Genomic DNA, 24,348 nt, shown 5'->3' with positions numbered 1-24,348 from the left:
GAGACATGCTGGCATTGCAGTGCCGGCAGAGGAGCCTGATTTTTCCCCTTCTGCTGACAGGGGAGGCTGGCATAGCTGTACAGGGCAAACCTGTTGTCTCCTTCAAACACCGGCCAACGGTGCTTCCTTGTTTGGAGAGAGGAAAGCAAAGAAGGTCTGGCATCTTGCTGGCAGCCACCGCCTTCTTGTGATATAACTCTGTTTTCTACAGTTAACACTTTCTTAACCTGGCAATTTAGCAGTGCTGGGGAAATGCCATGGTACCTGGAGACTTCAACAAATGATCTCAGAGGTAAAAATCACATTGGAAGGAGAAACCAGCAAAGCCCAAACGGCACTTTGAAACTTGAGCAACAGACGCCTTTTCCACATTAAAATTTTAACATTTATTTTTATGATTGTAATTAGAAATTGCAAACTGTAAACTGGGGTTTTGTGGTTAGAAGATCTCTGTTATGTGTTTGTCTCCTCCCTGCTCTGCTAGCTGTCTTAGCTGAATCCTGCCAGCACCACTGTTGCCCATCTAATGAAGTGATATCTTTCTTCAGGTAATTGAGGACAATAAATTGCGGCAGTATGAATCCATTCAGAAGCTGCTGAATGAAAAGAGCTCCTTCAGGCAAGCCATCAGCCACGCTGATCGCCTTAAGCTACTCCCGGTACACCACAGAAACTCCAGCAAACGCAAATCTCGCCCCAAAATCACTGCTTTGCAGGAGGAGACGGAGGAAGAAGTGCAGGAGACGAGGCTGTGAGACGTGGTGTGGCCGCTCGCTCTGTGGCATGAATCATCAGCAGTGCCCCGCGGTGACAGGACCAGCGCTTCTGAACCTGCGGGAGCCGTACACAAATTGAACCTTGCAGGAAGCGTACACTGCAACAACTACACGTGCATTTGGGAATTACTTCCCTTCCATGATTAGTCGTGTGCAAGTTAGTACACTCTTTGAAGTTTTGCCACTTTTAATGGTAAAACCAGACTTCCTTTGGAAAGTTGCTCTAATTCGGTACAAATGAGATGGCAAGCAGAAGTAACCTGCCTCGCCCGACATAATCATTTCAGAGAACTGTTAGAAATGTTCTTGCTGGGGTGAGAGGTCCAGACAGCAGAAAGAATGTGAGAAAAATGATCAAATCTGAGTGGAAAATAGAAAAATCAGAATGTAAAAAGCTTCTTTGGATTAACTTCCTGCAGACGAATTAAGGGACAATATCAGCAAGGCGCACACAAAACTTCCTCCTCTTTTTTTTTTTTTCATGCAGCAACTGTAATTTCAACTTAGCAGAAAAGGCCAAATGCCCTTTCCTAATAGCGCACCGCTCCGTGTGCACAGGTGAAAATGGAGGAAGAGCGGATCTTGACTCGCGAGCCAGTCAACATCTGTCACAACTCCACAGTTAAGGGAGAATCGGTATTTCCTCTTAAAACCTAGGAGGCACGCCACCCGACCCTGCACGCGCTCGCAGCGAGGTGAGCACAGGCTGACCTCAGCGTCTAGTGAAAGGTGGGACTCCTGGCAGCGGAACTGGAATAATCGGCATAGGTCTGGCACCTTTACGTGTTTTTTACTCTGGTGTAAAAAAAAAAAAGAAAAGAAGAAGCCTCTCTGAAGTTGACTTTAATAATGAGATTAATTTTTATACTCTTCTGGTTTGCAGTTTTATGATGAAACTGAACTTTCTCTAGGATATTTTATTTATTTTAATATTGTTGCAAACATTTACTAAGGAAATTATGTATTTTAAGAGTGATTATGTACTATAAAGAAAAATATATTTGTACAAAAAGTTTTCTATTCCTTGGATTGTTGGGGTTTTTTTTGCTACTGGTCTTTGATGTCACATTATGATAGAGCTGTTAATAACAAGGGCAGCCCCGGAGTTAGGCCAGGTACTGTCCAATGCTGTCTTTATGCACTAAAGTATTCTAGTGATACAGACATTTTAGATTTTTTTTTTCTTTAAATAAAAAAAAATATAAATCAAACTGCCTGTACGACATGTTACAACACCCCCTGGTGCAGACACCGCAGACCTGCTCTGCTACTTCCACTTCAGTCATTGCTGCCTATCGAAACGTGCATCATTTTTATTAAATGCATTTTATTTATGACAAAAGTGGCAATAAAAGCTGACACCCGTGCCCAGCCTGTAGCTGGGCGGGTGGCACTAGGGTGGTGCTGTGGCATCCAGAGCAGGACCTCGCCCCACCGGCTGGGCCTCTCCCAGGGACACAGCGTGCTGTGGCAGGTGAAAGCAGCCTGCTCCCTCACAGGCTCCTTTACTCCTGTGGGATAGGAATTTGGCAAAAGAAGGGTTCTAAGAGCTCTGGAGCTCACAGTGGAGCAGCGCTCACCCTGTCCCACTCTCATTTTCTTCTAGCTCTGTCTCACATTACACATTTTCTGTCCTGCATTATATATTTCCTTTGCAAATATGCTTTTTTTTCTCCTATCTTATTTTTTCCTACTCGATCCTTCATACTGTACTTTTATTCTTGTCTATCTTCTAGCGCTTACCCGGGTCTCTTTCCTTTCAGGCTGCGTGATCATCTCCTTGCTTTGCCTGATTTTCTCCATGAAGTGATGCCTCTTGGTCACAGAGAGTTCTGGATCCCCTTGAGTCTCGATTTTGCTGTGCCACTGTTTCTCCCCCACTACGCTCTGCCTGCTTTAGCCTTTATAAAAACAAAAAATCAACTGTATATTGAAGTAGCATCACTTTTGAATCCCATCTCCATTCCCCCCACTCCCTCAAATTGTTCACCTCACCCTGTGTATCACTTCTCCCACACAGCCAGCTCGCCATTCATACAAGTCCTCACAGCGTATGCAGCCAAGTCTGGCCGGGAAGCCAGGCCTGCTGCAGCACGGCCAAGCCCGAGGAGGAATGTCAAGGATCAAGGTCTTTTTCAAGACGTTACTCAGAGGAGCAGACATACCATTGGAGAGAGTTTATTATCTCAATAAACACGATGTTATGGAAAGCTCAGCAGAAAAGAACCACTGTGTCATCAGAATCAGTGCGTGCTTCAAAGCTTGCACAATTAGTAGCGTTAATTTTTTGGGGGTCATTGTTAAAGTTAGGAGGTGGCAAGTTTCACTAAGCAGACGAGGCGGCATTTCAAGAAAGGCAAAGGTAAAAACAGCAGGAGCACAGAGTAGAGGGGATGTATGTGGAAGCTGCTGATGCAAACAGCCAGAAGGAGCACTCAGAAGGAAAAAAAAAAAAAAAGTGTCAGTCAACTGACTGTCCCCAGTGCTGTAGGACAACACTCATCGAAACAGCTTCTGCCGTCAGTACCCAGCTGTCACCACCCTCCTGCCTGTGCCAAGGAGCCCAGGTAAGATGCTGCAGAAATTCTTCTCTCTCTGCCCTCCGAGGGCAAGTGGGAAAAGGCTGGAGGAGAACATGCTGTTTCTTTCAGTCCAAAAATACTGCTTCAGCTCCTTTGGGGCGCAGGTTGGAACAGGAGGTAAGTCAGTACCAGCCTCCATGAGGAGGAGAGCATCCGCTTCCCAACAAAGGTCAAGACGAGTACGTTACCTTCTAGAATAAGTGTGTTTGTACTTGCTGTTGCTGGGATAATAGCTCCCAGGGCAGTTTGCCTGAAGCTGGGCTGGGAAGTTGCACATGCTGTTCATGGTGGCAAATGGAGCACAGGGGTGGGGGGAGAAAGAACATGAGGTTGTAACCCAAACACAGTGGAAGAAAAGACCAATGGCCTGTGTAAACACAAGCTGAGCATTATTTATGAAGTTTTTTTCTTTTCATGGGCTTTACTTTGCCTATGTTTGATAAACCAAAACAGAAATTAAAAAAGAATACCCCCTCCCAAAGCACTGTGTTGTTAAAAACACACACTTGTAGCATAAAAAGGGGTGTGTGCGTGTGTGTAAAATATATGGCCAAAGAGAAGAGCGTGCTGACTCTAATACCACATACAAAGTCTTAATTTTACAGCCTGCTGAGAAGAAACCAAAAAAGTTGAAAAGAGTGAAATAATTACCCTGCAAAGGCTCTGTGGCTCTCCTTAAGTACAGAGGAGAAGGGTGGCCAAACTGCTCACACAGCATTAAGAAGCTCTTAGGACAGCAACGGCCAAGTAAAGTCAGCCTAAACAAACTTGAACTGTACACATTTAGCTATCTTCGTAAATCTTACATGCAAAACAGCTACACAAAGCAGCTTGATAATCATCATTAGTTGGAGTGGCTCACTATCTCACTGGGCTTAAACAAGCCTGCTGCTCCAAAAACCAATTTTGCTTTCACAGTTGCTTAACTGGTGTGTTACCAGCTTTAGCATTTTATTCCTGAAATATCTGTTTCCCCAGTCTTTCTTAAGAAGTTCCACCTCCTTCATTTCCACAAGCCTCACGTCCCTCAGCCGGCTGCACCAGTATCAGAGCTGCAAACACCCAATTGCCTCCACACATCTTGAATTCTACCCTGTTAGAATTAAAGCAACATGTTGAAGTTATTTCCCTGAAATGTGGCAGCTCTTGGAAAATGTGCCTTTTAAAACATTTCCTCATATTAGGATTAATTCTGAATTGGCATTAATTGATACTTTTAATACTTCTTACCAGTATGCTTTTTAGATAAAGTAAATAAAAAGCAAAAGTTACATAGTTCTGACTTGACCTTTTGGCATTTTATTTACTTTATCTAAAAAGTATTCTGGTAACTTTTTTTCCTCCTCTTTCTTACATAGATTTGGTATTTTAGCTCTGCCATTACTTGACCATGATTTAATATTTCGGAAAAAAGAGCACTTTAGAACTGTGTGTTCACTAACGGATAATTAGTTACTGCCTGAAAAATCTTTCAAATTAAGCAATATGTGCAATGCAGTACAATAACACATTTCCTTTACAAACCCTCGTGTTCTCAAAACCAATTTCCTTTTCCTACGATTAACAATATTACTACTAATTTTACTCACCAGGACCGAGACATTTCAAGTAATGTCTAACTTTCTTGCCCATTATTTTATCTTCTTTCTCAACAGGTTCCTTCTCATTGTGATCAAAGCTTTAACTTCTCAATGGGTTTTCATAGTTTCTTCTCCCCAAGCCTTTTGCACATACCACGTCAAAATGGATGTTGGTATCCTCCCTTATGTTCAGGGGCCTACAGTTACCCTTCCTGTCTCTGTGATGGGCCTGTGAGTTTGCTGCAACCTCTGCAGCTGCACTACTGCTGTGCTGAGAAAATGCTTCCCCTCTTCCAAACTTCCTTCTGTTTCTCTAAATCCTTGGAATTAAGTCCTTTCCGATATCTTAACTGCATGTAAAAGCAAACTGCTGCCTTCTGAGGCTGCCTTTGCTCCAGCCCAGCACAAACACACCTCCTGCTGCCTCGACAGTTGCTTTGACTTCAAGTTCCTGAAGAGCAGCCCACCTTGTAATTCTTAAGTCTCTTAATTATGGTTTGAACATCATAAACAACACTTTAGCCAGAGTTAGCACCAAGAAAGTGGTCCCTCATGCTTTCTCTAAATTGACTCCTTCCATAAGCATCTTCCACCTATAGAGGCTATTCTGCTTCTCCAGTTTTACTGGAAAGTTGTAGAGTTTTCATCTGTTTTGTAAATCACTTAAGCTGTATTACAGGAAGAGGCAAGCCTCGGAAATTCAGGCCTTCTGTGCTCTTGTTGATTGTGACTGTTGCTGCCTTTGCTGAATGATGGAGCACGTTTCTTCACACTTTTCATTTTTGAGCTCATGCTCAACAACTAAATAACTGAGGCAAATATTTTCTGATGGACTCAGACATTCTTTTAAGGAACTTATTATTATACTCTTTGCCAAGAAATAAGAACCGTAGGAGACATGCTGAAAGCTTTTATTTTCAGGACTAACTTGAAGTGGAGAGCTGGAATGTTTAGGATTTACCAAGGTCATTGGTGGATGAGAATGATCCTTCATGCTCCTGTGGCTGAAGAGATTGAACTGTGTATAAGGAGTGTAGTGTAGTCAGATAGGGGCTAAATTAAAAGCCTTTCCACTGACCTGCTGGCCTGTGGAATGGACACAACCTTAGAAGCTTCTCTATTTTTTTCTGAGATACTCCTCCACATAGACAGGGTATCTCTCTCTTCACTTGTCTCACTTCTTTTGAATGTGGAATGGATAATGAATGGGAGCAGAGCGCAGTGTGGAGCAGCGTGGTCCAGCATAGATAGCACACGTAAACCTCTCTGCTTAAGGCACAGGAAGGAATGAAGAAAAATGATTTTTCCCATTACTAACCCCAAATGACCGTAGTTGGTCTTACAAGTCATGTATGAGGAATGCTGTTTTGTAGCATCACAGAAAGAACCTGAAGATAGAGTGAAGCCCTGAACTCGTGAACAGAGCCTTGCCTTGCTTCTGCACAATCTATCACAATCCAAAGGATAAACCAACGGAGGAGCCAGTATGTTTGCAAGCAAATTTCACATGCAAACTACTTTATGGTTACGTGGTTTTCACCATTTGAGGGCAGGAACTGTTATGGCCTAACAAGAGAGCTTAACAGTTACTACAGAAGATAAGATTCAGTTAGGAGATCTGGAAAATACTGTGTGATTAAAGATATGTGAAGATCATAGATTGTGTTGAACTGAAAGACAGCCAAACAAAATGACAGCAGATGGAAGTCAACCAGGTAAAAGATACAGATGGAGGGAGATTAGGATAGCAGGCTGAAAAGAAAGGATAATGAGGGCACTGGAAGGCAATGCTAAATTTAGCAACAGGGACCTAACTTTCAAACCATGAACAGATGATTCACGTTAGCCTGTCTTCTGCAGATTTTCACTCAAAGCACCGAAGACTTTTGATTCTCACAGAAAATATAGAGAGTCTTAAAATATATGTCTCAAAACACGCTTTAGGACACTGTGCTAAGATCCTCCCACACAGAAACACACTGCTAACTCTTGATCTAAATGAGGTCTGACATTTCCAAGGTGTATTTTCAATGTAGAACAAATGTAGCTTAGAAGCATGTCAGATTTTTCTTCTTTTTTATACCTTTTTTTAAATGTTTATTGTTATTACAAATCTTGATGATGCAACTTGTGTGATCACTACAAAAAACGTTATCCATTTTGTATTCCTCCTCACCGTGAAATCCATGCCTGAGTGTTTCTCACAAGGAATCACACCGCTGCTCACGCCGCTTCAGCGCATAAGGGACTGTCATTGCTGAGATCCATTGCTCTGACCTACAGGGGTTTGCAGCTGACTCATTCTGCTGACAGCCAACTGCAAAAGTAGCATCCCATTTTTTCAGCACCAAAATTACTGTGGAAAAAAAAAATCAGCCTCTAGAAAAATCATTGGTATTTGGTTATATGTTACTATCACAAAATAAATCAAAGTTTTAATAAAACAGTAATTACCAAAAGATATTGTACCTTCTAAATACACTGTGCAGGAAATGATTACAGAAATAAGCTTCTAATATTCTGTATTGATAGAGTTGACACACACGTACAAACTAAGAGACAGAAAGACAGACAATATGCAGTACAAAATTTTATTGACATGAGTTTGGGATGAGGGTTTTACATATAAAGGTGAGGTGTTAGGAAACAGTTAGGTAATCCTTTCCTCTTCCAGGCTTATCTCGAGAAAAACGCTACTTCGGGAATTACAGGCACGACCATGTTACTGTCCATAGCTCTCAAAAGCACCTCCTGATTAGCCCATCAGGAGGAATTTAAGTCTGATCTCAAGAAAACTCTGCATTTTCCTCTGCCTGCCAGATGAGGTATTGAGACAGCGAGCGTTTCCGCATTATTACAATTCACAAGTTTGTAACTGCAGCTACCGTAAGGAGAGACTGGGGAAATATTCCCTTCACAGAAACTCTCCCTCGTGAACTTCATCTACCTCTGTAGCGGGGGGAAAAATGAAGAACACTTAATTTTTATCATTTCACAGCAATTACATCTTAAATCCACAATAGAAATTGATAATTACATAGTAACTCACGTTACTGCTACTACATTATCTCTGATAATACTGCAGTTAAGCTTGTGCTCAAATTCCTTTTCAGTAAAATCTGTTTCTGTAAAACTTTATTATTTCTCGGATACTTTTAAAACATTAATGAAGCATAAAAAAGTTTTTACAATATACAAGAAAAACTAAGTTAATAAATGATCACATTTTATTCAATTCTATCAAAGAATAAGAGTCTGAGAAAAATAAGTTTTATTGCATTTTAATTTCTCAATCTCTTTCCTTTTTTAAAAGTTAAAAGTTATAACGGAAATTCATGACATTTTAGATGAAGAGAAGCTTGGGAGAAACAAAATCACAATTCAGCAGGCAGATGATGGAGAAATCAAAGTATTTAATATGGCTTGTAGCTGAAAGTAATTGATCTGCGTTTCCAATCATTTTAGTTATTGCCACATTCCATTAATTTTTCATTAAGTGAAGATAAAAACATGACTTTAAAATGCATGTACAATAGCTTGAAGCCATTGCTGTACATATTGTGCAACTCATCTGAATGCAGTTTAACACGTGAACTTAATAGAATATATTTATGTACAGTATATACACAAATAGAATCCTGTGGTGATTCCCCTGAATATTATCAGTTAAACGAGTAATTTTCCTAATAAAAGAAGAAAAAAAAAACATTTATGAAGGTGGCAAAACTGCCCATTTCTGAAGTTTAAATCAATATAATTTCCAGTTGATTTACATAGAAATAAAACTGTGGTCCTGTACAAACTTTATATTACAGGGAAACAGTTTATTTTTTAAAAATATTTACATATTTGCGTACTTGGTTCTTTGCAATAGAGATTATATGAACACATAAAATTGTATGGTAAGCAGGTTTATTTATTAGATTTTTCTATTTGTTCTTTTTTGTGCAAATTCCAAATCTCTCTTTTAGTGTTATTATCTGCTTCTATTTGCCTTGTATTACTGCTGCTGCTTTTTTTAGTATTCTGAGAAGGCTGGGTGACTTTACTTCTAGGAACAGGAAGAAAAGACTTAACCCTTGAAACACCCAACTCTGTCTTTGATTTACTGTTGCTGCTTTCCACAGTTCGACTGCTGCTGAGAGGACACGTTCCATCCTATGAATAAAAAAAAAGCATTTTCTGTATAAATAAGTATTGCCACTTGACCAGAAAAACAACCAACGAACCCTACAAGTCCCATGGAACACTTGTTATTTACAATCTTGTGCAGTTTAACTTATAAGTAAAAAATTCAGCTTCAATACAGATACTCACTTATTTTGTACCATCAAGGCTATAAATAATAACAAAAAATAATAACAAAACCAACATTTCAAGAAAGGAAGTTGAAATGTTAGTTACATTTTAATCCATAATCTTATAGATTGCTTTCTTACAAATTAGATTTTAGCATCTCAAATTATTTATGCTAAGAAGCTACATTCTTTAAAACTGGATCATATTCACCTTGCCCAAATTTAGACACCTCAAGTGTCAAAGTCAGGTATGTTGTCACTTTTTGTTCCTTTATAGTCAAGTTGAAAGAGGTTAGTTAAGCCATTTTATGATGGTCACTCATATATATCTTTCCTGAGAGATGCCTATCTTTCCAGCGACAGGAAAGGAGAATTACGGCCTTAACTGCTGGCATCAGTGGAATCCGGATCATCCTCTGGGAAGCAGTATTAAAAAATTCATTTTCACCATCAACTATTGCTCTTCACATAAAGGTTGGTGGCATGAAAACAGACTGTTCATCACTGTCTGTTCTCTACTTGCTCCTAATCCTTGATTCCATCAATTTGTTTCTATCCTGGATCAAAGATTTTGCATCTCTTACCAGTTTTCTCTTTCTCCTTCACGCACTTGAAAGCATTTTTTCTTCCAGTCAATTAAAAAAAAATAATTATGGGTACATTGCCCTTTTAAGGAATTTGTCTCATTACTGTTCATAAGATCTCCTCTGCTTGTGCAGTATTGCTTTTGTTACCTACAGAACTCTATTTACTTTCGGAAAAGGATGTTTTCCTAATCTCAGACTCTTTTTCAGGCATCAGTTCTTGCAGCTGCATAGGTTCATCATGTTACAATTGCCTCTAAAAATTTGACTTCTGCTTCCAAACTGAGACAGTACTTTTCTAGATTTTTGATAAATTTGGTGCAGTAATGACTAAATCTAGGAACAAAGCTTGTCTTTCTATCAAAACTCTCTCCCCTCTAGCAAAAGGTTGGGTTGTGCTTCCTTCATTTTGGCGAAGATTTACCCACAAAGATATCGGAAATCTGTTTTTTTTTTAATTCTGTATGAAATCTTTTGACTAAGTTCTTAAAAAAACTCAAAGGTAGCTAAGCTTGTCTACCTCCAGAGTCAATACAGTTATACATTGTCAGAAGGAACTTTAAAAGGAAAAGAAAATAACTAGGAAAAATTTATGGTAGCAATGAGCAGGTCACATGACTTACCAAATTATCCAGTCATCACTACTATGTGAGGCTCTGATTTGGAATGTCTGACATTAATGTGTTTAGAGAAATATTCAAAAGCAGTGTATCTAAATGTGAATCTGCAATGTTAAAATTGTTTCTGTTCAACAGAGACTGTTCTCTGGATTGTAAGTGAAATTACAGAAAATATTCTAATACTCTGAATATTTGGCTGTGAAAAAATACGACGATAAGGGTCTCAACCAACTTTGGTTTTTTTAATGCTTAGGTGTGCAAGTTAAGCTACTTTCAGGGCTAATTCATTGTACTTGCAGAAAATAGACAGAGTATCTCTAAAAAACAATTTATTGCGGTCAGATAAAAGCATCTGGATTGAACTCTAGAGAACCCCTATTGAGGGAACATAGAGGGCCTAGTGAGGGAACATAAACAACAGATTCTGCCCTGGCTGAGGTCAATTGAGCTGTGTGCTCAGATGCTCTCTTCATGTTCAAAACCACAAGGAGCAAGAAAGAAAATGGATAAAGGCGGAACAATAGATAAAGCACAATTTTTACTTTATTGTTGAAAAAATGAAAACTAAGCAGGCTTAGTTCACATTTAGCAGGGAAGTTAGCACCCACAAACAATAATTGCAATTTCTGAAAAGAAGAAAAGATAGCGGGCCAACTGTATCTTTCAGTACCAGCTTATCTTCCCACTCAAACGGCTCTGAAGTTCGTAAAGTTTGTTTACTTTTAGACTATGTTTTCCCAGAATCACCAAACTTAAAACATAGGGTTTCTTTTGATTTCTTATAAATAATATGGCAATATAAAGGTATATTACAACAAATAACTAGGTAGAAAAAAGAAACGGAATCTCTTTTTTTTAAAAAAAGAAATTGCTATTCTTCACAAACTCCAGTAATATCATGTGTTCTCAGAATTTCTACCGCTGAGAGCTTTGACACCAGAGGAGCTCAATTCTACTTAAATAACCACACTTATGAAAACAGGGATTTGAAATTAAATATTTGGGTAATCACTGAAAAAAAAAACCAAACAGGTACAAAAATAAACCATGAGCCAGCAATTTCACATCAACAATCTAAAAAAGTTTTGCACTTTTGCAAACCTACTGAATAACATTAATTGGGGGAAAAAAATGAAGCCGGGGCTTTTATTTCTTTCAAAATCTGATGCAAATAACTTATAATGTCAAAATAATGTTAACAATACTTGGCCTAGGGAGACGGCTTTATGTAAACATGAACACTGAAGCAAATATATCCATTGTTTAATAAATCTTTAGTTTCCATTAAGACACATGGAAGAAACTTGGCATGGTGTGTCCAGCAAGTTTCCTAAGAATCATGACAGTTTATTTTTGTAATAAACAGGGCACTGGAATACTAATTATTTGTATCCAATCAGCAATTCAGAATTTGGAGAAACTGGAGACACCTTCTCTATCCTTCTACAAAACTTGTTTCGCCTACCTTTTGTGCTGTTGTTTTATTTGGGTTAGTACCACTTGCTGAAAACACAGGATTGTTCTGGGAGTTATTGAACATCAATAGCTCATCCTTAGAATCTGCAATCTAAAAAAGATAAGAAAATGGTGATTTTTTTAAATTATTCACAGCAGAGATTACGTTTCAATTTGCCAAATTTTGAAGTCTTGGTTTTATTCTCATGTAGTTTCTGTTCAATGCAATGCATAAGTATCCAAAGAACTATTACAATATCTTTCCTTTACTCTTAAGTGCATTTGTAGGAGATGGGAGTAAGGGAGATTTCACACTGATGGTTATCAGAGGAAGATTAAACATACATTTCCAAAGCAATACTATTCAGCGGAGCTGAACGGCAGTTTCCCATTAAATTTTATCCAGCTCCAGGAACATGACAGAAAGGAATGATCCTCTTCTCTGTCTCCTGCCCTATTTCTTCCCTACTATTTTCCATCAAACCTTGTGACCATGCAATAGCAGGTAACAGTCTGATCAGCCTTCTGTCCTCACTGAAAACTGGGTATTTTATCCTGGAGCAAGTAGACCCGATTCAACTACGCAACTGCAAAAGTACTTGATCCCAACAGAACAGAGGCAGCAGGAACATATTCGAGTGAAAGGGCAAATTAGAGAGTAGAAACACTTATTTTGATGGCAGCCTGAAATTACAGCGCACAAAGAAAACATGCAACAGCACCCTTATTTCTGTAAGGCTCTACTAGGCAGCTAGGGAATTAACAACAGAAATTCCAGCCATGGATGGTTCCACCCATGGTGAGGAAACTGAACAAAAGACAGTGACATCTATCTCCTTCCTTATCTAACCCGTATTTCCTTGAATTGTCAACAACGAGCAATTACATTTTACATGTTATTAAACACAATATTGAGTTGGTTACCATTTCTTCAAGCACATCCCATTCTTTCAAGGATAGAGATGGTGAATCTCCGCTAACTGACTAGGGATTAGCTTGCCAGCTTGACGCATGTGACTCATGCAAGTGCTGTAAGTACTTTAAAAAAAATCAACCCAAACCAAAACACCATAATAAAGGACTTCATTAAATAGGTTGAAAAATGTTCCCAAACACAGTATTTCTTTTTTCAATAAAAACTTGCTTGTCTTCTAAGAATAAACAGAATACTTAATAAAGCAAAACTAATGGAACTGCTGTTCAGAGAGATCACAGAGGATGCAAATGCCCAGCCTAAGTGGACAATAGCCTAAAACTGACTCTATCTGTGTTTCAAAAGATATGGAACATCTGCTCCGGTGAGAACACAGCCAGCTGTCACAGACATCTACTTCAGCTGTGCTAGGAAGAAAGAAGAAAAAGAATAAATAGCTACAGCTACAGGGAGAGCTGGATGCTTTTGGCGTAGAAGGAAAAATGAGAGAGATCCACAGCTCTGCCCTTGGCTCCACAGGCCTCCCATAACCACCCACAACCCATTCCAGCACAGAATTTAGCCCCAAACCTATAAGCCTTGCAAACAACTTCACCCTTTTCTGCCACTGTTAAAGACAAAGAATTAGGCCAAGCCATTCCTTCTTGCTTGTGGCAGCAAAAGTGCATTTTGCCTACACAGCAGAGGAGCTTTGAGCCAGTTCTGTGCCAGCTAATGGGATTACATTAAACAAACCAAATATGCAATGCATATTAGGAAAAACTTTCTGTGTCTTTAAGATTACAAAACAGTTTCCCAGTGGAAGCAACGGTAGCATGAAAAATAACATGGGGAATAATAATGCAGAGAAGGCTACTGTCTCTAGTATTTATGAACTTATAAATTTCAGCCTCCACTGCAAGAACCTCTACAAGAAAAAACAGTGACGGTGTAATTTAAAATAATGTATATTAAACCAGAACGCTTACCCTCAAATGTATAATTTATTAGTTGACTTTGGCTTATTCCCAAATACTTTAATAGTCTTATTCAGTTCAAGCAGTGCTTGTAAATTAAAAATTTATTTTAAACACGTAGCAAACAACTGCATATGGTAATGATGTAAATTATTTAAAAATCTTGTGTTTACCTTGCTTATATCAGGCTCTGATCTGCTGGAACACATACTTTGAAGTTCCTGCACAAGATCTACTTCATCATCTGAACCAAGGGACAGCCTTTGCTCCAGATTTAACGTTCTCAATTGATCCTTTTCTGAAGATCTGTTTTAAAAAAAAAACAATCCGAGAGGTAGCTAAATTAAAATTAAGCTATGATACAGAATTTAAAAATAAATATTATACACAACTGGAAATAGTAATTTCTTTCCAAATGACATTTACTATCACAAACAAAGAAAACAGCATCTAATTCAATGGCATCAATAGTTGTCAATAGTTGTTATATCAGATGATCAGAGGGCGGGAGCACCTCTCCTATGAGGACAGGCTGAGAGAGTTGGGGCTGTTCAGCCTGGAGAGGAGAAGGCTCTGGGGAGATGTTATTGTGGCCTTTCAATACTTAAAGGAGGCCTATCAGAAAGATGGGGACAAACTTTACTGTTGGGATAGGATTAAAGGTATGTTTTTAAACTAAAAGAGAGTAGATTTAGATTAGACATATGAAGAATTTTTTTACACTGAGGGTCGTAGAACACTGGAACAGGTTGCCCAGAAAGGTGGTGGATGCCCCATCCCTGGAAACATTCAAGGCCAGGTTGGATGGAGCTCTGAGCAGCCTGATCTGGTTGGAGATGTCCCTGCTCCTGTGAAGGTCCCTTCCAACCCCAAACTATTACATGATTCTATTATTCTTGCTATTCAAATTATTCTCTCCATTCTGAAATTCTAACAAAGGATTCTTCTGCCCGCTATCTCCAAAGATTCTCCTCTTTTTAAGATGGAGTAATCAATTTTATTCCACTCTCCTTTTTGGACTTAATTTCAAACATTTAAAAAAACCCTGGCATACTGGAAGCATAAGTATTCTGTGCTCTCTGTGCCTGTGAATACAGTAAAACCAAGGTTTCAGATCGAAGTACAGTCTCAAATGCAGTTCCCTCTGGCTAATTCATACACTTTCATAGAGAAATGTTGTATTATTTAGAGTAAAGTGCATGTACTATACCATTTTGAATGACCATTCTATAAACTAAAAGAGCCAGAGGAGTTTTTAAAATACAATACCAGGTGAAAAGAGCATAAGGTTGGCTTTTCATGGCAAAGTAAGTGTTACATAATATTCTTAAATCATAGACTATTTTCTTACATAAAAAGATACATAGTGCTGCACGGTCTGAGCTACAGCAATAGGTTCTAAATTTATATTGAAGTACACAAATTTTATTTTCTCTCAGAAATTAAAATGAAAAAAAAAGATTATTTTCTTCAGATGTAAAATCAAAACATTACCAAATACAAACTTGTTATTTATTCATTATAATGTATTGGTTTACAACACAATTTCAGCATCTTTATTGTTTGCTAAATGTTACAAATACCAGAAAGTAAAACTTACTTTGTGGCGAGAGAAGCTCTTTTCTTACCGTTTGGTTGCAACATAGTCTTAGACTTGATACCTGCACAAAATAAAGATTAATTATTTATTACTGTGTTATCACGTGCATTGATTTCTTCATTCTAAAATCTGTGATAAACAGGGAAAATGTGTTCCCATTCCCTGGCTAATTATATCAATAAAGTCTGTTAAAGATCAGAATACATCCCTTAAAATGGTTCAGAGTAGCATTAGGGCCACATGGAACTGCTAAAATGGCAAATGAGGTGTGAGTTGCCCAAGATTTTGTGGAAGACAGAACATGATTCTTAAATGCTCTTTGTGGGATTAGGTAAGTTCACATTTCAGAGAACTAGCAAGCAAAATCAGGACATTAGAGTTGCAGTTCAGCAAAAGCAGACTCCTTTCTGAACAGAAGCTGAAGAAATGAATAGCTCAATTTAACATTACAAAGTACCAGACATTAAGTATTTCAATCTTTTATATATGAGTGAGGCTAGAATCTTACTGTTTCTTCCTAACTCTTTTCTCCGAAGGAGTTACCTTCATTTTCTGAAAGCAAAAAAGTAATTTGATTTTGTACTCTAGAAGTTTTCCTGTTTGATATTTTATTCAGTTATGGTATCCCTAAATTTTCCTTGTAGACAGATGTGTGCTTTTATAAGAATGATATGTTGCTTCTGCACATATCCAGACATTATCCTTATAAACTGCTTGTTAGATGGCTTATGATCTTGAGGTGAAAAAAAGTTATTTCATAAATGTCAGCTACTAATAACACTTTCACATTTACATACACGCATACACTCAGTCATACAAAGCCTGCTTTATCAAGCAGCATACTGAAAATGTGAAAACCTCTCGAAAATTTTACAATATCTGTGACTACACAGGAATTTTTACACTTATTTTTTGCAATTGAAGTGAAAATCAAACAAAAATCTTCAATTTAAAACCAAAGATCTCTTCCTTCCATTACAGGGCTTCTAGATTATTCTACTCTATCTGAACAAGTTTGAACAAGGGATGCATGATCTGAGGATGCATGTATTCATTTATTTTTACTTGGATTCAAAAAACTGAAATTATTGTAGTGAAGCTAGAAAGTACATGTAAAACACCCCCCCAAGTAGGTATACTGTAAATTAGGTGCAGAACTAAGGAGTATCAATCAAGTAATGAAGCTTTCTCTCATCCAGTACTGAAGAAGAGAATGACAGAGTATTATTCCATGCAAAATGAGGTGGAACCACTGCTCAGTCTTCCACCATCTAAGGCAAAACCTGCCTCATTTCCAGACAGCAGAAAGGGCATTAGAACAAACAAACAAAAATTATCATTAGGATACTTCACAGTCACAAAGAAATAATTTGAGGGGGAAAAAAGTAAACATTTTTTTACTAGTAAACATAAACATGAGTGTCATTTAATTGACAGTTTTTAATTCATGATGTAGAAGAAAAGTTAGCTTTATGTCTATGCAGCTTAAACCCCCACACCTTCCTTCAGAACTGAAAATGGAAAGCTTTACCTTCAGTATTTGTCTCCTGCTTATTCCATGACTGGGCAGATAAATGGCCTGACTTTTTGCGAGGACTTGTGCTCACTTTTCTCCAAGAAGCATTCTCACCTCTTTTCTTACTACAATTTTTGTAGCTTGAAACCACAGATAAAGGAAAATTTCCTCCCTTAAAATCTGCTATATAATTATCTAGCTCTGAAACAAAAGTAGAACAATGTTAAGAAGAATTGACTACTGTAATTTGACTACCTTATACAACTAGTTAGTTTAGTGGCTGTAAATGTTTTTAACCACTCACCTCCCATCGTAACTACAGTTAAGTTTTGTGGAAGTTTTAAAAAAGGCATGACACAGTTAAAAGTCCCACTTTGGCAATGTACAACCACTTGTCTTTCAGACTGTTCACTGTTACCTGTTCTGGGTAGAGGACAGCCATGCAAAACTGCTTTATTTAGCAAGATACTGAGAGCAGCTTTAACAACAGCCTGTTGACCTTGGCTAGGATTTTTTTTGGCTATTGTTTGTCCTGGTACAGATGGTCTTTTCACAGAGGCTCTGGAGAGTATTGCTTCTTGAACTCTGGGAGCTATCACAGCATTCCATAACTTGGACATCCACCTGTAGGTACACAAACAGTCCCTTAATTTCAGAGACAATAATCAAACTCCAAGATTTTATACTTTGGGTAACATACTAGATTTTGCATTTTCAGGAAGTCCATGTATTTTGTACTTCCTATTGTACCCCATTTCAGAGAGGAACTGATTTTATTTAAGGTAGGGTGTATTTGTTTGTTTTACATTAAATTACTTGACCTAACTTTCTTTAGGTTGCTTTGGCAAACTGTTTACTGTCTGACACTTTTCCTCCTTCACAGAAGGACTACAAAACATCTTTTTAATTTTAAGGCTTGAAGAATGTCCCAGAAAGATGTGTGTTCATGTATACAGAAAAAAAAAGCCCCTTTCACCTTTGCCAGTGCAGGGAGAAGTTTCCATACTTGCAGGTGTTCATTCAAAGCCTATTTGCTGCCAGGGTGGGAAAAAAGGAGGTATTCAGTTATGATAGCACCCTTTCCAATATTCTTCCACTTCCAAACTTGTCCAGCTTACAAGACCTTTCTATTCATACAGCTGCCTTGCTCTCACTCTCCTTTTGTTTATTTGATTTATGGTGAACTGTGTTTCCAGGATGCTGTGGATACTCCAGATTGTCTGGTTTGGAGACTGGGTCTGATTACAAAAATTTGATTCAATGGGACATGGTTCTTGAGGGACCTTTGCTTTTCTAAGAATGAATTATTATGTTGTTTTAGCACATAAGTGAAAAAAATTTATTATTTCAGGCTTAAGGCTCAGCTTTTATCTATGACAGACACTGAGACAATCTCTTTTAGATTGAATCAAACCATTTTGTTGGTTACCTTGATACACAGAGGCCATCTTATTACCCAAAAGATTACAATGATTTTTTTCAGTTGGCTAAAAAAAAATGCAAGCTTTCTCTCTTTTTTTAAAATTTTTTTAAAGTAAGAATGCATAAACAATTTGATAAAAGTATTTTCAGTTTGTTATGAAGCATAAGATTGAGTTTTTAGGCTATATAACCATGCTACAAAGTGTTGGTATAAGCTTGATTAAGGTTAAATTACTTATAAAATTAATTAGTACAGTTTTTAAAACAAAATGTAAAATGCATATTGGAAATGTTTCTTGAAGCTTCCTTAGTGAGATGTTGTAGATATGATTCCATATAGACAGAGTTTGCTTCTACTAGTTGAGTAAGCTACCAAAATAAACAATTGCTTTCATTTTAATAATAAAGAACTCTTATCCCTTGATTTCTGCCTGTGTAAGCTTTTGACAATTTGCTGTATTGCTAGTATAAATGGTCAGAAATGAACACTGCAAAGATAAAATTAATCAAGCCCATTCTAATCTAACAGTTAACAATCAATGGGCTGTACAATGCCATCCTCTCTTAATAAAATTCCAACCTGGTGTTTAAATTCAGTCCTACATTTGCTTTTCATTTGTGCTCATCTTGATCAAGTCCCCAGTTCTTTAATATATCTGACACTTTGGAAAGGAATAGCACCTCCCTGACCCTGAAAAAGAGCTGTAAAGCAAAACTCCTTACTGTTGGAACATCATCTTTAATTCCCCAGATGAAAACCAAGAAAAAAAAGGTAGCTAAAATTTTCCTCATTTGCTCACTCTACTCTCCAAAACATGTGAAGCTACAGGAAAAAGCCTACAGCAGGCAAGAATATCCTGTTGCGCCTTCTCTCTCCCTCCCCAGCTGCCTGCTCCCCACTTGCCTCGTGCTAACAGCCCAGAACAAACCCAGTTTGTAAATAGCTGTCTACTGTCTTAATGAATTTAACTGACTCAGAGAAGCTTTAACAAATGCAAAAAGCAGCAGAATAGCACAGTGGAGAGGAGGGGCAAGAGCACAGGAGTGGTTAATTAGAATGAAATAACAGCAACCAGTGAGCTGCTAATTAAAGCTATTTATTGCTAGTTATATGACCACACTGTTAGCCATCACACTGCTAAACTAAAAGTGTCCAGTAAATGCTCACTGGAGCTGTGCTTTTTAACTATTTATTAGTGGACAAAAACTACATTCAAGTGAGGAGTCAGACGGGAAATTGCTACTATAAAAGACATTTCGGGGTTGTGCTCAAGATAAAGCACTGTGAATCCAGTCAAAGTTACACTTAGGAGAAATCCAAACTCAGAAGTGCACAATTAAAGTATCTAAAGAATAGTTTTCCTGTCCTCTACTAATGCCATTGCAATAAATAAATGATTAAGACATTTCAGAGGACATGGTTCAACAGGGAGACAGGAGACAGATGTGTGGTATACTTCATTCTTTTTTTTATTTTGCAGCACCCATAAAATTTCAAGTCAATTGACTTTGATAATTACTGTGGATATTAGATAAAATGTCCTTTTTTAAAAAAAAAGGACAATGAACAAGCAAAATGTATCAAGATCTGCAGACAGAACAAAAGATGAGAAAGCCAGTGCAGGGGCTAAGCAAAAGACCTTCCTGGAAGAAGGGTCAGTAGAAACTAGTACATGAGAGAAAAGTCAGAGAGGGAACAGAAGTGGTAATTCAGGAGAATGCTATGAAGCAAGGTGACAAAAGTAATGTCACATCTCCAGAAACCAAAGTTATTACTTGAATTCTGAATAAATTTGAATTCTAATTATGGGCTCATTACGTTTCTAATATAGCCAAGCAACATCTTAGCTACTATGAAGAAAATTAACTCTATCCCGGCCAAAACCAGCACAGCAAAAAATGAATATATTTTAAAAGTCTATAACTATTTCTTGTATCACTTGCTAGCATTTGCAGAGAAGTTGGGATGTAAGCAGATGTTCATGCAATTGTAGGCAAGAAAAGACAAAATTTTCATCATTGCTCTTTTATTTTACTGGACATCTAAGCATGTATATAGCTAAATGTGTATATCTGACTTATTTGCTAAGCTGTGAAATTGTATGCATGTTTAAACTGATACTAGATATTAAAAAGAGTGAGAAATAATTTTCCAAATTTCCCTCATCTACAACTTCTAAAGGAAACTTTACCAACACTTCAAACTCAGAATTTTTGAATCTTATTTTGGCCTGTTCAGTAATGAACAGCTTTCTTTACAGTGCTATCTTGAAATGAAGAACGAGACCTTTAAAGAGTTGAGCAATATTAGCCATTCCAGCACAAGTTTTGCAACCTCTGTGTCAGAAAATAACTGAAAGATGATCACAAGACTGACTTTCTACCAGTGCTAGATACCCAGTTCCCACTTGTGTCCTTCAGAATTTCCCTTCTAGTAATCAAATATGAAACAAAAGTTTAAAACTTTTAGTAACCCCGGCTAAAATACTTTCAAGGTTTTGGTGGGTTTTGGAAGAAACATAACTACTACACTTGTAATAAGTATCAAATTTGTACTGATGAGTGTCAAATAGGAAACAGAAATCTTACTTCACTGTCACTTGGCCATGCCCTGGCACCACAGGACAAGAGAAGAAATGTTTTGGCCCCATAAGTGCTTCAGGCGCTCCTAGACGTGATAAGCAAGAGTTCAGCTGGTGCCAAACAGCAAGAATCCAGTCTATGATCTTGCAGACAGGATCACACGGAGGAGGTACTTTGCCTCTGAACTGCAGAGAGAAAACATGTTTGACATGACCTCTGCTACAAACACTTTCCTTGAAAAAGTGTTTTTTTTTTTTCTGGTATATTGCTATTACAAAAATCAGGAACAGTCTAAAACTGGTCAAACTTTTAATGGAGTATACTGAAGTCTTGTTGTATTAAAACTTATTTCACCAACTACACTTTAAAAGAGATCTCCTTATCAATAAATCGATATGCCTCTACTTTCTTGTGGGAGACAGTAGACAGGAATTTGGTAACCGTGCTTTTTCTATGGTGTTTTAGATTAGGATTACAAGAGATAACTCCCATATCCTATGCAATGTATATGATATAAATAAAAGGCACATAAAAGAACATACAATCACACTGAACAGGAATGTCCGATCCAGGCACGTTCTCAGTCGATTTCCATATTGATTTTAGATTTAGTAACAATGAAGGAAAGATGCCTTCCTCTAAGACTTATATTTTTTAGTACTCCTTGTTAAAGGCAAATTATCTGGTGCCAGAAAAATCCTCTGTTTCATCTGACTCAAAATTACAGTCTTCATCATCCTAATCCTAGGATTATCCTCTGAATCAGTTTGAATTAAAAGAAACATTAAAAGATGCACTAGGTACAGTATCTACCAGCACTGAAGCTAGAGCTTCTTGACAGAGTAAACAGGTGAACAATATGAAGTTAATGCAGAAAAACATTTAAACTGTTCCCATACATCCTAATAGTCCAAAATAAGGGTAAAAGAGCTTTTAATCTGAAAACATGGATATTAAGACACAAACAAGGTATGAGAATACAGAGCAAGGATATTTGAAATAGTCTGTTGTTCAAACAATAAATGTGCTTTTACTTTCCCTTAGATTTTTATAACGGATTAATCTTTCTTCTGTTGTTAACTTTGGAATCCAATATTTTAAGCCACACACCAACTGGCATTTGAGTTTGCATATGACACATGTAAGTATTAAGAAAAAAATGTACTAGCACACTGGGCATATTTGTTCATTATTTAATTAAGGAAGATACAGGAAGACACATGACTTTTTTCCTCCAAATAGCCACCATCTGCATATATGCTTTAGAGAAAATAAATTTAGTAAGATTACTACCCGAATTCTGTTCAACTTCAGTCAGAGGCTGGAACTACTACTTACTACATTGCTAAACTCTAATCTGTAAGACCAAGCATTGCTTTTAAGCCTAAACAAAGTAGCCTGACAATGAGATCTGTCACATGATGTTGCAAGTTCTGGTAGCCAAAGCAGTTTGGCAGAATAAGTTTGATAGAACCTTTGTCTGTGAACAAGTCAGAATACCACTGCTTCTGCAACTGTCTGCATTGCTGTACTTCTTGGCCTTGTGCTCAACTGAAGACAGTCCTTCTCTTTGGTCTGGAATGATCTACGATCAAAGTGTTTAAAGGGGTTTAGATCACTAGACACTCTCCAGTGTAGGCTTGAGAATACAACCTTTCTTCTCAAGAGGATGAAGGAGAATTCTGCTACATAGCTCTATTGCACTGTCCTCTGGCCTTTACCTCATCCCAGCACTGTAGAGTATCTGCAAGATACTGGCTTCAACCAACACACCTGCTTGTTTACAGAGAACTGCTACCCTCCTCATCCTTTGCAAGGATTCTGGAAACCATTCATACTCTCAGCCAGACAACTGCCTGTCATGCTTCCGGCTTACTGTGTCTGTAGGGACTCAAAGATTTAAAGCACATGGGGAAAAATAGTAAACAATGTTCCATGCAGAGAAAAATACTTATAAATAACTATGCACCTGAAAAAGTAACCTAATAAAAGCAATCTATTAAGAGTTTCATCGATACATTTCACACAATTCTTTTTTTATATTCTGTACTCCTGTTCTTGCTATTAAAGAATACCTAGGAATGTTTCTAAATTTCCTCATTATCATAACTGAAACTTTCAGTTACCACACATTTCCTCTTCGGAATCTCTTTGAATGAGTAAGCTTTAATAGATGAGAACTGGGGCACAGGGTACAGGAGATGACATCTCCAAGGATAACCAAGATATATACAGCTAAACACTCAGAGCCGACAGTGGGTCTGTTGTACCAGACTAGGACTCTTTATTACTGACAGTTTTTTTTCTATTCCTAGAACAATCTCCCTTTTAAAGCCTGTTAAAAAACTCTGCTGCCAAGATTATTTTCCTTTGCAGCTGTTTCACTTAAACTCTCCCTCCCAACATTTAACACTGCCTGACTGTCTGCAATAGCTGCTATCACACTGGAACGGTTTTCTTCCAAATAACTTGAAAAATTCCACAATTCTGCTTTTGCCCACATCTTTCTTCTCATTTCCTATCCTGCATTTATTTATTCATGTTAAAACAGACTTCCCATCTTTATTCTCTTTTGGACTTTTTTTTTCAGCTCAAAACAACTTCCCTACGGAGATATTTTCACCCCTCTCTCTTCTTTGATTTGAAAATAACGAAAACTCTTTTTGCTGCTTAAAATTTAGACAATACTTACAGGACATAAAACTGTCTTATTTTAGATATATAGAATAAATTCCTCGAGAAAGGGATTTTATATTTGCTGAACAGATTCTTACTATCATGCTCACACAAAAGATTAAAAAAATGATTGAAGGGTGTTTTTATACAGTGGATAAGCAATTATCCACAGTATCATTATTTGCAGCCAACCTGTGCGTATATGCTAATCAGCCATGGCCACACACCTTCCTATATGAGGCCAAGCACAACATACACAACCTTTATCTTCCCAGAAATGAATGTTTTTTTCCTGAAACAACTTAGTTTTCTGCTCAGCTTTCGACAGTACCATTGTACATATTTCACGGATCTGGTGATGAACAAAATTGGTGAGGCTGATTCAAGTTCTTACCTTGTTTATAACTTTTCTTCTTAAAAACCTTTGAAGCAAGCCACGCATTGGCTCCCCATCCCACCTAAGTTGAACCCAACGGAAATGCTGCTGAACCAGCAGGTCAGAGCCATGAAGATGACACTTTGCGATCGTCCCCAGTAAAAAGCAGTTCTCATGAAAGTAAAAGGCACCAGAAACTCCATTTGCTAAAAATGAAGCATAAAAATTTTTACTGAAATACTCAAAGCTTTGACATGATTTTATATAAAAGCAAGAAGCTGTGACATAATTAGAAAATCTCACCATAAAACATGCTATACTTGGTGAAGAACAACAGTTTGCAATAAAATATAAAAACTGAACAAATTATATTTTTCTCCTCTAAGTTCC

At 37.7% G+C, this 24,348-nt stretch overlaps 2 protein-coding genes across 4 annotated transcripts in view; one reads left to right on the top strand and one right to left on the bottom strand.

Annotated features, from left to right (window-relative positions):
* Window positions 1–1,879, top strand: part of CFTR (CF transmembrane conductance regulator) — an 89,072-nt gene extending 87,193 nt beyond the window's left edge. For both annotated transcript variants that reach the window (XM_086739999.1, XM_086740000.1), the window contains one exon: window positions 549–1,879. In XM_086739999.1, coding sequence (XP_086596125.1) covers window positions 549–755 — 207 coding nt within the window. In that variant the 3' untranslated portion in view covers window positions 756–1,879. The remainder of the gene's footprint in view (window positions 1–548) is intronic.
* Window positions 1,880–7,515: 5,636 nt separating this feature from the next.
* CTTNBP2 (cortactin binding protein 2) overlaps window positions 7,516–24,348 on the bottom strand; it is a 92,158-nt gene continuing 75,325 nt past the window's right edge. For both annotated transcript variants that reach the window (XM_086747472.1, XM_086747463.1), the window contains 8 exons: window positions 23,977–24,164; window positions 20,913–21,091; window positions 17,320–17,525; window positions 16,917–17,102; window positions 15,386–15,446; window positions 13,959–14,091; window positions 11,906–12,007; window positions 7,516–9,096 (listed from right to left, as the gene is read on the bottom strand). In XM_086747472.1, coding sequence (XP_086603598.1) covers window positions 8,851–9,096; window positions 11,906–12,007; window positions 13,959–14,091; window positions 15,386–15,446; window positions 16,917–17,102; window positions 17,320–17,525; window positions 20,913–21,091; window positions 23,977–24,164 — 1,301 coding nt within the window. In that variant the 3' untranslated portion in view covers window positions 7,516–8,850. The remainder of the gene's footprint in view (window positions 9,097–11,905; window positions 12,008–13,958; window positions 14,092–15,385; window positions 15,447–16,916; window positions 17,103–17,319; window positions 17,526–20,912; window positions 21,092–23,976; window positions 24,165–24,348) is intronic.

This window comes from Chlamydotis macqueenii, chromosome 1 (genome assembly GCF_036417535.1).
Source record: "Chlamydotis macqueenii isolate bChlMac1 chromosome 1, bChlMac1.mat, whole genome shotgun sequence".
In the NCBI taxonomy this organism is placed as follows: domain Eukaryota; kingdom Metazoa; phylum Chordata; class Aves; order Otidiformes; family Otididae; genus Chlamydotis; species Chlamydotis macqueenii.
The sequence above is the reverse complement of the archived record's forward strand: the minus strand, read 5'-3'. Positions and strand labels throughout refer to the sequence as shown.